The sequence below is a fragment of the Hydra vulgaris genome, chromosome 02, assembly GCF_038396675.1.
Source record: "Hydra vulgaris chromosome 02, alternate assembly HydraT2T_AEP".
NCBI classification, from domain to species: Eukaryota; Metazoa; Cnidaria; class Hydrozoa; order Anthoathecata; family Hydridae; genus Hydra; species Hydra vulgaris.
In genome coordinates this window covers 64,856,432-64,872,384 of record NC_088921.1, presented here as the reverse complement: position 1 = coordinate 64,872,384, position 15,953 = coordinate 64,856,432, and the positions used below count along the sequence as shown (strand labels likewise).

At 28.9% G+C, this 15,953-nt stretch overlaps 3 protein-coding genes across 6 annotated transcripts in view; 2 read left to right on the top strand and 1 right to left on the bottom strand.

The window, feature by feature from the left end:
• The window catches only part of LOC100200409 (endophilin-B1), a 47,013-nt gene extending 35,133 nt beyond the window's left edge, over positions 1-11,880 (bottom strand). For 2 of the 4 annotated variants that reach the window (XM_065791697.1, XM_065791699.1), the window contains exon 1: positions 11,684-11,880. In XM_065791697.1, coding sequence (XP_065647769.1) covers positions 11,684-11,779 — 96 coding nt within the window. In that variant the 5' untranslated portion in view covers positions 11,780-11,880. The remainder of the gene's footprint in view (positions 1-11,683) is intronic. The other 2 variants (XM_065791698.1, XM_065791696.1) reach the window with 2 other exon arrangements.
• A 1,915-nt stretch (positions 11,881-13,795) lies between these two features.
• LOC136076237 (zinc finger MYM-type protein 5-like) lies at positions 13,796-14,284 on the top strand. The gene has a single exon (XM_065789711.1). It carries the CDS (start codon positions 13,796-13,798, stop codon positions 14,282-14,284), a length of 489 nt encoding a protein of 162 aa, XP_065645783.1.
• Positions 14,285-14,521: 237 nt separating this feature from the next.
• LOC136076236 (uncharacterized) lies at positions 14,522-15,055 on the top strand. The gene has a single exon (XM_065789710.1). The coding sequence runs from the start codon at positions 14,522-14,524 to the stop codon at positions 15,053-15,055; it is 534 nt and encodes a 177-aa protein (XP_065645782.1).
• The last annotated feature ends 898 nt before the right edge of the window (positions 15,056-15,953 follow it).

Here is a 15,953-nt window from a genome sequence, read left to right as displayed (position 1 = left end):
GCTGTTGGATAAAGAGAGAGGGCTTGGTCAATATGATCAGAAATAACGTCAAAAAGTGTGCAGTCTTGAGATGAAGGAGAGCGATATAGAACAAAGAGAAAGGCAATAGAGTGAAGTGGTGCTAAACGAAAGCACATAAAAGAATAGTCTGTGGATTCAAACCTAGTTTCACGACAAATGGGTGAATTCTTACGAATGTAAATGCCCAGGCCAAGTATGTGACTATTAGAATCTTTACGAATTAGAGGAAGATAACCATCAACACTAAGATCACAAGATGAGACATCTGAACTCAAATTAGTCTCACAAAGAGCAAGTAGGTCTGGTGAACTTTGCAAGAGATAAGACTCAACAGAAGAAAAGTTACTTCGAAGACCACGAATATTAGTGAACGATAGGTTTAGAGAACTTGGTGATGATGATGGTTTTTTGTGTTTTATATTTTTTGGTACTTTATTCATTTTTAAATTAAATTGAAGAACTTGACTCAAAGCATAGATAGTACTCAGAACACTGTTTAATAGCCCAAGCAATTGTCTCACTACTACTAATCAACCCTAAGCCGTAACAAAGGGCTCCAAATGTGGCCTCCGCAATGCACGCCAAAAGTACAAACAGGGACACCATCCATCGCAACATGGCACTGTTAATACTTTGATATTTTTCAGCTGTTGATGGAATCAGCCTCTCTAAGAGCTACCACAGAGTTCGGGAAACCTGACTACCAGTCGGCCTCAGAACCATAAAACTGAGTTTTAGAGCTGTACCCTCATTAGGAGATAATAGAATGAGTTGCCTAGTCATAAAAACAGAGACACAAGCAAAACCCATGCATTGAGTCAAGAAGATCCAGCATTCAACATCCTAAACTGGAAACAATGTATTAAAAATACATCTGCCCCAGCCTAATAGATGAAGAAGGGGTGCGAGGCTGATCAACAGATAGAAACTGTTTACCCCTTAAGTGTTTGCCTAGGAGGCCTTCTTCAAGACAGTACCTGGGTGCATTTAACATCTGCCCAAGAAGAGCCCCAAGGCAGGGGGTGTTTTAAATCGGAGTTGGCATCTCCTAGCCTTTGCCTAAAAAGGCGTATCCTACAAGGCAGCAGGACATGAAGCAGATTGTACTGGGTTACATGATACCAGTAGCAGAACTACTACAAGCAGTTCTGTAGCAGAACTACTACAAGTAGTTCTGTAGCAGAACTACTACTTACCAGTAGCAGAACTACTTCTGTACTTCTGTAGCAGAACTTCTGTACTTCTGTAGCAGAACTACTACTTACCAGTACCAGAACTACTACAAAATCATTAATAATGATCATGCATAAAAAATTTTTAGACTGAATATCAAATCATCATAATTTATAATCTGCTTTGAATTGGGATTCAAATTTTTTTTGTTTCAATGATTGGTATCACTTGTTAAATTTTAAAGAAAAGGTGGTTAAACAGGTTTAAATCTAATAAAAATGTACTTGGTGTAGTTCAGGCAGTTTACAAATTATTTGAATTCTTTTTTTTGAAATTAGCATGATTTTATTAGCATATTATGTCCAAACAAGAGCTTTAGATGTTATAATTTTTTTTGCTTCAGGTTTTTTTATTTAAAGAAACTTTCCTTTTTTTTTTAATATAATTTTCAAAACCTTTTTACTAGCCCTAATAGTGGATCTAAAGAACACCATTTTGGAGTCTTACAATCACTTTTGCTCATTGGCGTTAACACGAATTTAGTTAAAATCTTATCAAAAAGTTCCTTAACCCACTATAGATCCTAGCTCTAATCAGTTCTGACATATATTAACTACATATAGTTGTAATAGATACAATATTTCTATTAATTTTTACAAAAAAATACTAGAATTCCAACCAAGAAAGAGCATACAATTAAGAAAAATTGCCAATAAAAGATCAGAACATATTATTAAACTATGATGTTTATTTTAACTAAAAAACATAAAAATCTTATTCAAATTTGGACAAGCAATCATGATTTTAAGATTTTTTTTTAAATAAAAGAATCTTCGGTCTGGGATTTTTTTTTAAATAAAAGAATCTTCGGTCTGGGTTTTTCACTATAAACATGTATATTTTGTGATACCGCAAAATTTATTATTTTAATTTTTTTCGTCTTTTCATAATTCACAGACCTGATCATTTAATGGAAATATGTCGTAGTCAATAAAATATCATACAGATGCTATAATATTTTAAAATTGCCTTAACTACACTGAGTAGGGAAAAATATTATCCTCTTTTACATGGAATTTCTCAGAACTCTAATAACAAACAACAACTATGGTTTAGTATAGTCTGTGGGAAAAAAAATACTTGAAGATAATTAAAACTGTGATAAATATTCAATGCTGGTCAAAATTTTAGTATGGGTCCAAGCAGGTATTACCTAGATATGATGGATATTTATTCAAGGATGTAGAGTTGGAGTCCAGAGCCTCAAATAAACATAAATATTTTGGGACTCCCAAGTGGTTTGAAGTCCCTAATAGAGATTTTTAGAGATTAAAGTACATACACCAAAAATTTAGAAATTTGACCCCCTCCCCCTGTTGCCATGCATACTTTGAAGTCCCCCCCCCTCCTAAAAGGTATGTACTCATTTGAAATATGGCCACCCCACTCTTCTTTTAAAAAAGTTTTCATTTAGAAAAAATTGTATACTGTAAAACTTCCTAATTCTGGATACAACCTTATTCCAGATGGTTTTAATAAAAGTTTCATAACTCATTTATTTTAAATGAATTTATTTTAAATATTTTTTAAATTAATAAATGCCTAAACAAGACAAATCGAACAAAATATAATAAAAATTATATAAAATATTGCAATCATGAAGGATTTCAATTTGAAATCTATCATAAATAAATTAACAAAAAAAAAAAAAAAAAAAAACACTTAGATTTGCAATGAAAAAATTAAAAAGTAAAAACACAATTTTGTGCAGAATTATATGCTGATTATTTTAATAAATTTTTTTTTTATTATTTGTATTCTTTGAAAAAAAAAAAAATTACCTGCCAGCATAAAAAAAAAAAAAAAAGACCCTTAAATCCAGATACATGTAATTATTATTTTATGTGCATAGAAACATAAAGTAAATTAGCCACCAGCAAAAAGAAACAACAGACAGTTGAATCCTGATAAAGATATTTATTATTTTACGTGCATAAAGTTAATGCATAGGTGTTAATTGTATTATTACAAAAAAAGAATATGAATAAATTTAAACAAAAAGAAAAGTGAGAGTCGAATCCAACTAGATAATCAAGCTATTGAAAAAAATGTTATATGCACAAGCAGCTAAATGTTATGCAGCAAAATCTACTCTTTTTGACAGAACAAAAGCATCATTTAATGACCAAGGAGCACCAAGAAAAATGAGCAGCATCACTGAAGTTGTTATTGTTGATTTATTAAAATTTATGATTGACAGGCTAAGGCTTGGATAGAAATAAAGTGTTGACTGTTGTTGAAAATTATTTAAAAGAATCAAATCAAATTAGCTTATTCAAAGTCAGCAAACTGACTAGAAAATGGTACTCTGGTTTCATGAATATTGTAAACAAATTTGTTCAAGAAAAGTAAGCGGCATGCAAACTATTAGAGCAGTAGTCACACAGCCAGCTATAATTGACAATTGGTTTGAACAATTTGCAGCAGCATGTAAAAAACATAGTTTAGACGATAAGCCCTTTCATATATTAAATTGTTATGAGTCTGGTTTGCAATTTTATCAAGGCGAAGTTGAAATTATTTGTAGAAAAGGAACAAAAAATCCTAAAAAGTTAGCAAGATTGAATGAAAAGCAAATGACAACAATCTTGACTTGTTGTGACACTTTCAGCATTTATTTACCCCATTAAGTATATTATAAAGGCCAACTTATTGTGAAAAACTGTTGCAAAGGCGGTGCTAAGAATATTTAATATAAAAGTAGTAGATCAGGCTGGATGGAATCTGAACATTTTTTAAAATGTCATGATTTAAAACAGTTTTTTCGCCTCACGCAACTTTTTAAAGTTTTCACGCAGGTTTTAAAATTCTAATTCTTGATGGCCATGCTTCAAATATATGATTAGAGTTGACAAAAAAAAAGCTTCAAATATATGATTATAGTTGACAAAAAAAAGCTTCAAATATATGATTAGAGTTGACAAAAAAAAAGCTTCAAATATATGATTAGAGTTGACAAAAAAAAAGCTTCAAATATATGATTAGAGTTGACAAAAAAAAAAGCTTCAAATATATGATTAGAGTTGACAAAAAAAAAGCTTCAAATATATGATCATAGTTGACAAAAAAAAAAAGCTTCAAATATATGATTAGAGTTGACAAAAAAAAAGCTTCAAATATATGATTAGAGTTGACAAAAAAAAAGCTTCAAATATATGATTAAAGTTGACAAAAAAAAAGCTCTAGAATATTTTATTTTACTTTGACATTTGCTGGCTCATACTAGCCATTTATTACAGCCATTAGATATTTGCGTTTTTAAAACGGTAAAGGCGAATGGAAACAAATAGTCATTATTTGATTCCATTCGCCTAAGTTATTTGACTAAAAATGAGCTTTGAGGCTGGACAAATTTTTCGGCCATGTTTAAAGATCTAATCCAAAATGGTGGATTTAAACTGAAAATGCTCAGAGTAGTTTCCAATACAGAGTAGTCTCTAATACTTATGCTTTTCTTCTCAAAAAATTTCCATCAGCGCTATGTTTCAAACTGTCAAAAACAACAATACTGAAAATTTATTTGATTCTTTAACAGTATCTAGTCCATTAGTTTTAGGAAATGCAACCAATATTAATTTATCTTAAACTTTATTTATAATTGATTGCATACAGTAGTTTAAAAAATATACTAATTAAAATCAACACGATAAACTGCATAAATAATACAAACACGAATACTGTAAAAAATGCCATAAAAATTGGTAACAACAAGCATACCAACGTACTTGAATAAAATATTGTGCATAAATATTAAAAAAAGAAAAAACATCTTCATAAATACTGTAAAAAGATCAAATAAATTTATAAATTCGTAAAAATGACATGGTCCATAATAATAATAAATAAATTTAAGTTCTACAAATTTTACAAAAATATTTTCCCTCATTCCAATGTAAGATATTTTTTTTAAACACCTGGAGACTTTTTGAGCAAATGGTTTTATTGTCAAGAAAATTTTAGAACGAGGTGGCTCTATATAAAATATTATTTATACTTTTATGATTAGAGCCTTTAGGTAGTAGCATTAATTTATTGCAACATCTAAGTTGAAATTTTTTTTTGTAAATAAGCCCTTCATAAATTCAGGGTTTAAACCATTAAGGGATTTAAAAACTCCAATCATTAGAATCGCAAGTTTTGAAGATGAATTCTTGGGTCTAATTTTAACATTTCATCCAAAGACAAACCAAATCTTTAATGGACTATGTGGAGTGCCTTTATATAAATTTTATTAATAATTTGTTGTCATTTTATTTTGAGAAAAACATCCAAATCAAAGGATAGTATGAAAAATTAGACAAAATATATGCGATAAATTATCAAGTAGTTTGTTTATAAGATAAAAAAAATTTTCATTCGAGAAATGGCAAAGCACTTACTATTAGCTTTTCTGCATAAAACTTTAATGCGATCACCAAACTTTAAATCTTAATCAATTGTCCATTAAATCTATATCAATTCACCAAACACACCACCAAGAATGTCAAATCATGAGGTTTTGCTTAAAAGCTTTGATACTTTGAACTATGCTGTTCAACAAGTTGGAAAAGACTTTTTTATTTAAAATTGAACTTTTTTATTTAAAATTGAGTCCAATTCTAAATAAAAAAGTTCAAAAAGGTGAGAAAATATTGCGACCAGCAAATTACAATATGACTTCGGCAAATGCTATAGCTTCGATGAAGCTGAACAAGCAACAAAAATACAAAAATTAGACAAACAAGTTGCAAAGAAATTGGCTAGAGAGCAAAAAAAAGTCGATACTGCTACTCAAAAAGCATAAAATGCATATAAAATAAAGGGAAAAAAAAAGTTGAAACAAAGTCATTCGGCTAAACCACCAGATAAAAAAAAACAAAAATCAAAAAATGAATCAGAGGACCCACATTTACCTTAAACTTCATATAACATTTTGGTATACAATGATTGTTTTTTTTACTCTTGTGAAAGTCATTGGGTGAGTAGTTTAGATAACCAATGGCTTGCATGTGAGCAGTGTTCTAATTAGTCATGTATTGCATGTGTTGTTGATTATCGTCCGACAATGGAATTTATTTGTAATGAATGTGAATAAAATAATACATATATATTTTTGAATTATAACTATTTCATTTGGTTAAAAGCTTAACTTAATTAATTTACTGTTAGTATTAATTGTGTTTTTTTATACTTTATACAACCATCTGAATTCGGGTCGGCATTCAACAATGCAGGGAAATAATTAAGCGTCTCACGATCCCAAATCGGAATTGCTTTTCACACCATAACGATTAGTTCTTTCTTAAAAAAAATATTTTTTTTTGCGTTTTATTTTTGCTTTTTTTTGGTTGTTTATTTTTTTATTTTCTAATTTAGCTTTTTTTTACAATTCTTAAAAGTAATGTTTTTGTCTCAGCTTTTTATTAGGGTTCATAAAGTACGTCACACTAAATTTATCTTTTAAATAGAAGCATGATTATTTGCTCTTTCACGCGGAGATAATAATTTAATGTAAAGGACTTTTGAATTTAAATTACTTTAAATTTTTGCATGGAAGCTAATAATAATTTAAAAGGTCGTTAAAGCGAAAAGTTTGAAAGGGAAAAGAAGTTACAGCCATTTTTTCTTTATTTTTTTTTTTTTAACAAATCGGCCTGGTTTAACTTTGTTTTTAAAACATTGTACCAAATTAACTTATTATTGATAATTTAAATAATAATTTTATCAACAATTTTATATTATTAATTTTACTACTTTAAGTATATTAAAATATATATTAAATTTTTTTATATTAAAATTTTTTTTTAATAGTTAATCAATGCTAATATAAACCAGTAACTTTTTTGCTTTAACATTTTTCGCTTTAATGACCTGAACCTTTTAAAGTTATATTTACTTTGATTTACTGAATGGATAAAGTACATCATAGTAAATTTACTTATAAACTAAATCAAAACAATCAGTTAAGTTACTACAGTAACTTACTTACAGTAACTTACTACAGTAACAGTTACTCATTGAGTCAAATATTAACTTATCAACTATTTACTTAATATACTCAAAGACTCGCAAAAGTTAGTCATACAAATGTTTCTATTTATATCTTTTATGTTGTTAACACATAATATAAGAATACTAACTGAAAATTATTTTAACTAGAAATGTTGAATAGAATATAACAAACACGATACCCTTTTTTTATATTTACATTTTATTTAAAGCCATATCAAGATTAAACATTTTCTATAAATATACAAGTTGTTTTTAGGAGTTTTTTTAAAAAGAAATCTATTTAAACAAAAGAGCTCTTCTAAAAACAAATCTTTTAAAACTCTCTCATTCAAATATTTTTGGGATTAAAAATTAAAAAAAAAGAAAAGGAAAAATTGAAAAAGTTTAGCGTTCAATAATTATAAAATTAATTGCAGTGGCATAGCCAGGGTCATTCCTGAAAGTTAAATGTATATCTAGCTACAGTAACAATATCAGATTTAGAAGATAGTGCAAGTGAGAAATAAAATTTTATTTAAATTTAAACATTTTGAATAGTTAATTTTTTTTCGTTTCTTCAAATTAGTTTTTAAAGTAGAAACAATCTATTACAAAAATTAAACCAGTGATTATTGCAAAAGTTGAACAAAAAATTAAATTATAAAAAATTTAAATAAAAAAAATAAATTATTTTACTTCTGTTCAAAAAAATTTTTTCCAAAAAAATAATTTAAGCAAATACTTAAACTTAACGATACAATTGATTTATTAACACATTAAACCAATTTTTTTTCTCACTTTTTATTAAAAAACAATTTGAACAAAAAAATTGAATGAAAACATTAACTTAAAAACCATTTAAATAAAAAAATTATTTACACTTAAATTTTTAACAGTACGTTTATTATACTTAGATTTTAAATAGTAATAGCAATAAATTATAAAAAATGTGGCATTTAATGTTTTTTTTTTGCTTTGATCTTACTTGTTTGGTCTACGGATGTGCATGCTTATGCATTTTTTTTTTTAATTAAACATTTCTATTATTAAATTTGTTTTATTTTAAACGCATTTTATGTTATTAATTGTTATAAAAACTTAACTTTATAAAACAGAAACACGATCAGCATCATGAAATTGTTATATATTAACACAAGCTCTTTATATTGTCAAAACTTTGCAGTTTGTTTAATTGTTGTTTTATAGCTTTTAACAATAACAATTCAATACTCTTTAAAAATAAAACGTGTTTTATTGTCAGCATGAACGTATAAAATAGTTTTCTACAACTAATGAGTGGTATACATAAATAAGTGGTTTACATATTGCAATATTTGCATTTTTACTTTTACTTTTTTAAGGATTATGTTAAGTAAAATCAATGACTAAAAGTAATATTGTATTAAATACTATACTTACTCATTACTTCATAACTTGCTCATTACACTATAACTGCAACTTAAACTTTAAACCATAACTTAAGCTGTAAATTATAACAGTAAACTACGCTATTTAAAACTTCGCTAAACTAGAAAATTATAAGATAGTATTTAAATATAAGAGATAATATGTTTAAAAAATAACAATTACGAAGTAATGTTTAAAAAATACAACTTTGTACCAATGCGACCCCCCTCCCTTACCACAGAGGAGCACCAGGGATGAGAAGGGAGAGGATGTAGAATTTTTTTTTTCGCGATTTGATTTTTTTGTGTTATTTTGAGCTTTGCAATGGCAATCTAACCGCTGACCTTAAAGTGTTTGAGGTCGGCAATTTACAGCCAACCTCATTTTTCCTAGTTCCAAGAGTTGTTTATATGCATCAGGATTTAGGGACATAGGCCCCTAATTCTGCATAAAAACAGTGCTTTTTAAAAACTAAACAATATGAATATTAAAATTACAAAATTAAAGTTTGTTATATTGTCTGATTTGTCTTGTTATGACGTTTATTTATTTAAAAAAATTATTCCAACATTTACACAAGATGACTAATATTAAAAACAATAAAAAATATTTATATTGATCTTGAATTATGATATAAAATCTTATTATAAAATCTATATTATTACCATTATTTTTATTATTATTAGAAACTATGATTTAAACTTTAATATTCTTATTCAGTTTATATAAATCATCAGATTAATATAAAATGAATACTAGAAAATAAAGCACCATAAAGTATGATATAATTATTAAAAAACATCCGTTAATCACAACAGTCTAATGGAATTTAGTGATGATCAAATATTTTAAATAAAAAAAATCATGAAATAAGATATAAAATACTTTTACATCTTATTTAAATCTATGCTCATAACTCTTTTGCAAATCCGTATACAAAATAAAAAAGACAGAGGAGTTTAAAAATATATAAAAACTAATTGAAACTTTATATATTAATTTTAAAACAAAACAAAAAAACTCTAATGACTTATTTTTAAATATACATTTTTATTATCATTTTTATTATCAATTAATTAGTATCTAATTTGAAACATTTAAATTTTTAAATAAATAATTCCTCAAACTTTCCCCTTAAACAAAAATTGATCTCAATGTTTCATACAATACGCAAATAGTTTTGGCATAACTTTTTATTGGTTGATTTTTAAAATATTGTACAAATTTTTCAGACCTTTAGTAATTATTTTTTAACAATCCTTAAATTACCTGGTGTTTACAAAAACAATAATTAAAAATATGTATAGTTTGACTGTTATTATTTTTGCAATGGTAAATTTATTGCTTTGTTTTTTCATTAATTTTTTCATTAATGATAAACTGATCATTATTTTTTTAAGTTGTTATTTCTTCAAAAACATTTAGTTATTAACAAGCACTTGCTAATTGTGATATTGTGACCCCTCCCCCCTTTGAGCACACATACTTCGTATGTGTGTTTAAAGGGGGAGGGGGTTACAATATCACAATATCATCTTACGTACGTACACTAAATCACATTTTTAACCTGCAGATAAATTTTTAATGCAGAACTTTATTCTAAAACAAATGGTAACATGCAAAATGTCATTTAAACTATGCTTTCTAAAATAACAAAGAAAAATAACTAAAAGTGCGACAAAAACAAATTTTATAATAACAAGGTTACATATTTAAGGTCGTAGAGTGCGCCATATTACTTCAAAATAAAATTTTCTTTTATAAAAGTTGCCCCAGATGGTTTTTACTACACTTATTGAGATATCAGCAAAACTTTTTTTGAAATTAGTTTTTGATGATGGGGATTAGCTTTTTTTATTATCATTGTATACCACTGTGTTTAAGAATTAAAATTAATCATCCACTGGTGTAAAATATTTTGGGAAGATTATGATGATCAACAGCTTTAGAACTAGTTTCATCTTTATTTCAGTAAGAGATATGACAAATGGAAAAAATCATGCACAGAAACTCATATTGAATTATAACAACATTAGTCGCAAGCTAGAACTTTTTTTATTCCAAACTCATTATGAAATAAAAAAATACCAGCTTGTTGTTAATGTTGTATCAGGAGTTAATTTTTAAGTATTATTTTTTTAGTGCTGCCATGGCGCAGTGGTTAGAGTGCCTGCTTTATAAGCAGGAGATCCAGGTTCGAAATGAGCTTTGGACATATTTTAGCGTCACAGACCTAAAATATTGGACATATTTTAGGTCTTCTTGGGGCACCTAAAATTAAATTAAAAAAAAACAAAAAAAGTAATATAAATATGCTTGTAGTATTATTTAATATTACTTACATAATAATAAATGTTTTACTTTTGTTAATAACAAAATCTTTTGTTAATAACAAAATCTTTTGTTAATAACAAAATCTTTTGTTAATAACAAAATCTTTTGTTAATAGCAAAATGTCAATAACAATGATTATAATTATTGATTGTAATAATAAACAAGACGTCATTTACATTATTTATGCTTCATATTAAATTTGTAATTTAATTTATTAAAATTCAAAATTATTTGTCTTTTAACAACAATTGTTAAATCCTAGGATTTGACAATTGTTATTAAAAGATTTGCTATTGTGGGATCCTACAACAACAGCAACAACAGCAACAAAATTATAAAGATAAAACTTTATAACTTTTATATGACGATATACATAAAAGCCAACTCAAAAAAATTTTTTTTTTCATAAATATAGTTAGCAATTGTATGCTAAATAAAATCATTAAATATATGATAAAATATATGTTGAGTAAATTATGTTACCCATTACTAATAAATATATTAAATATCACTTATATATACGTATATATATTATATATTTATATTGTTTATGTTGATATCAAACTAGTTCATTCTTCTTCATGTATTTTATAACTTCCATTTCTAATTTCCTCTTATCAAAATTCTTCATCGAATGTGGCATAATATTATACAACTTAATTTCTTTGCATAATATAATAACAGTATTTACCTTGGAGAATAAAATAATAGTATTTACCTGTCTAGCACGACTCCAGCCAATTTTACTAGCAGATATAGCAGAACTAGCAATCTTAAGAATGGATTCCTTATAATCAGGGGCATTGGAAGCCATTTTATTTTATATACTACAGATCGACAGACTAATTTGTAATTTAAGTTTGTTTATTATAATTAAGCAATTCGATGTACCAAGTGGATTACAAATTTTTGCCGGATATAACTTATAATTACCTTTTCCAACCGGATACCGAACATACCGAACTTTTTTTCTTTTCCGGTTTTTTGAAGGTTCTCTAAGAAGATCTAATGATCTTAGTGCTCTAAGAAGGTGCTCTAAGAAGATCTAATGATCACTAAGTGGTGACAGGAATAATGTCAAAAAATGAATTTCGGAATAGTGTCGAATATATTAAAAAGGCCTAATGTCGCAAAAAAAAGGAATAGAGTAGCAAAAGAATTTAATAAATAGTGTCGAAAACAACAGAAAGGAATAGTGTCGAAAACAACAGAAAGGAATAGTGTCGCAAATAGTAAAAGGAATAATGTCGCAAACAGTAAAATCGGAATAGTGTCAAAAGCGAAAAAAAGGAATAGTGTCGCAAATAATAAAATTGGAATAGTGTCAAAAACATAAAAAAAAGAATAGTGTCTCAATTAGTAAAAACGGAATTGTAAAGAATTAGCAAAAAATAGGGTCAAATCCAGACAAAAATAGTTTAATGCTGAAATTTGGCAGAGAGAAAGTGCACAGTCTTTGGGTGGGCGTTAAATACAACCCAGTTGATTGCGCTAAGTAAAATTTCTTTTGGGGCAATTTTAGGGGCAAAAAAGGGTCCATTTTGATACCTCTAAAATCTTATAAACTTTATACGGTTGGATAGAAAATTTTATCTTGATCAATATTTATATAAGAACTATGATTTATAAGCAACTAATTGAAAAATTATTCACGTTTAAAAGTGTAAAAGTTCAATTCGACGTTTTTGCTGCGATAAACAATTTGTCATGATGTTGTCAAAATATTGTCAACATTTTTGTTTGATATATATATATTTATACGAATATACGAATATATATTTATTTTAGTTTTATTTTAACCATATCTATTGTTTCCAAAAAAGGTAACTTTGATTCCGTTTTTTCTTTTCGACACTATTTCTTAAATTCATTTGCAACACTATTCCGTTTTTTTGTTTTCGACACTATTCATTAAACTCCTTTGCGACATTATTTATTTTTCTATTTTCGACACTATTCATTAAATTTATTTGCGACATTATTCTTTATTCTGTTATTCAACAATCAACCATGCGACAATTTTGTGGCACTATTCCTTTTTACATTTTCAACAATCAAATTTGCGAAAATAAAAATTTTACGACACTGTTCCGCCACCCCCACTAAGTTCCAAAGAAAAGCATTTAACTAAGAAGCTCACGCCAAAATTTTTACTAAAGTCGCATATAGACCAGAGCAGGCATCAAACGGTGGCGCAGAGGTTAGAAACCATTGCTCTTGCCGTTGCGTCACGGCAGCTACCATTGTCAGAGCCGTAACAAGGGCGGGGCCGGCCGGGCCGCGGCCTGAGGCGCCAAAATTGGGAGGGCGCAAACTTTAATAAATTAAAAAAACAATAATCAGTTTATGAAACTAATTTTTACGGCGTCGCTGCTGTTGATAAGAAAATTAATTAAAATTCCGCCTCTTGACACAAACTCTTAAATATTAAAGCTCATATACTGAATAAAAAAGCGCCCTATAACACTAATATACTTTTGATAACTTTTGAGCATTATAATTCTATTATGAGTCGAACCCAAAAGTTATCTGGTGCTGAATTTAAGAAGAAAAGAAAACAGCGCCAAGAAAGTGACGAGAAACTACAAAACTGTTTCAAAAAGTGGTTGGTAACAAACTCAGAGGAGAAACAAATTATTTCAGAGGATATTTGTATTGAAATTAATGACAATTCAACAGATCCTATAATTGACTTTAATTGAGTTCAGATCATCATTTGGAATTAATTGAAGAGGAGATTTTCATCAGCCAAAGTCAAGAAGAATTTTGCACAACTGATTCAGAACCAACCAGGGAAGATGAAAATGCCTAGCTTTCAGGCCCAGCTGAAATGGACGAGGATGAACTTCATTCAGAAATCTCAGAAATTCCAGTGGCCTCGGAAGAAAATTTTCAACATAGGGATCCAGCAACATGGCCTAAAATAACGGACAAAACAAGATGCTTTTTGATTGAGCATAGGCCAGAGCAAGACAGAAGAGAATTTTTCCCAAACACGCTGTGTGATTTTGACAACAGAATGCGACACTTCAGCTCAAAATGGTATGAAAAAATTCATCTTAATGGTAAAAAATTTGTTCGCACTTGGCTGCAGTACAGCAATAAAAAAGATTCTTTATTTTGTTTTTGCTGTTTGTTATTTTTAACAACAAAAACCAACAATTTCTCAGAAATTTCTAAAGGGTTTTGTGACTGGAAAAAACTAAACCCAAGAATTCCTGAGCATGAAAACAACAATGAACACCAAAGATGCTATTCTGGTCGAAAAATTCTTGAAAAAAACATCAAGGAAGGAAAGACCCTAAATTCTGATCTGTAGAGAGTTATTAGTGGAGAGATAAAAAAGCGGAAAGATATCTTAAAAGTGATTGTTGATGCAATTTTGTTCTGTGCCAAGAACAATCTTGCCGTTCGGGGAACAACAGAAGACATCGGTCAACAAAAAAGTGGCATTTTTCTGAGCTTAATTGAGTTGATTAGACATTATTATCCTTTAGAGAAGGATGGTCTAAGCATTTCCGATTGCCGGGGCCAAGGCTATGACAATGGAGCCAATATGTCTGGAAAATACAATGGCGTCAAAGCTCACATTCATTCTCTTAATGAGTCAGCAAGATTTGTTCCATGCGCAGCTCACACTTTAAATCTTGTTGGTGTTCATGCTGCTGAGGTTTCCCCACTCATGATTACATTTTTTGGAAAGGTTCAAGCCATCTTTAACTTTTTTTCAAGCTTCACGCCAAGATGGGAAAAACTGATGAAAACGTTGACCATCTCATTAAAGGGAAATAGTGACACAAGATGGTCTACCGAAAAAGAAGCAATTACACCATTGCACAGACAAATCAAAGATGTTCTTCAAGTTTTGGAATCCATTATCCACAATCCCATGACAAATGCTGTCACAGTTAGCAGTGCAAAAGAACTTCGCATTCATATTGATTTCAGTTTTTTGTGTTTGTTGGATTTCTGGTGTCAAATTCTTTCTCTAATTGACCGGGAAAACAAACTGCTTCAGTCAAAAACCATTTCAATTGACATTACCGTAAAAAAAATGAAATGGTTGAAGGCTTTCATTCAGAATTTTTGAGATGTTGGGGTGGACAATATTATCTACAGAAAAAGCTAACCAGAGCGGAATTGATGGTGGCTTTCCAATTAAGAGGAAGCACAAAGTGAAGCGAATAGCTTTTTATGAAGCTGAAGATGACTCTCACCTTCTCACAGCAGAAACAGAATTCGGATCTCAGTGCAACCTTGTGTTTGACAGCATTATTACACAAATCGAGTGGCGGTTTGAGGCTGATGTCTGCTGTATCCTCTGATTTTGGCTACCTCAGTGGGCATTCACTCTCTAAAAGTTCAGTGGTTGAACTCAAGAAAAAAGCTGCAAATTTATCTCAAATTGACAAGGCAGATTTAGATTCTTCCGATTTCCAGTCAGAAATAGCAAGCTTTAAATATCAAGCTGCCGCAATTATGGACAACTTTGAAAAATCTAGCCCGATCGACATTTTGCAGCTCATTTATAAATATTCTTTGATTGATGCTCATCCCAACACAACAATTGCTATATGCATCTTCCTCACCATACCAGTCACAGTTGCTACGTGTGAGAGAAGTTTCAGTAAACTTAAGCTCATAAAACACCATATGAGGTCAACAATTGGCCAACGTTTGTCTAGTTTGGCTATGATTTCAATTGAAAATGAAGTGGCAAACAACATTGATTTTGATGATGTCATTAGTGAATTTGCCTCAAGAAAAGCCAGAAAAGTGGCATTGAACTAAAGTTTGTGCAACCTTAATGACAAATTTTACTTATAACTTGATGTGATAAATTTTGTGATCAATAAATCATTTTTTTCGTTTAATTTTCTTATTTTTTTTTTTTTAAGGAGGGGGAGGGGAAGAGGGGGCGCAATTTTCTTTTCTTGCCCGAAGCGCAAAATTGGTACGGTACGGCCCTGACCATAATATATATATAT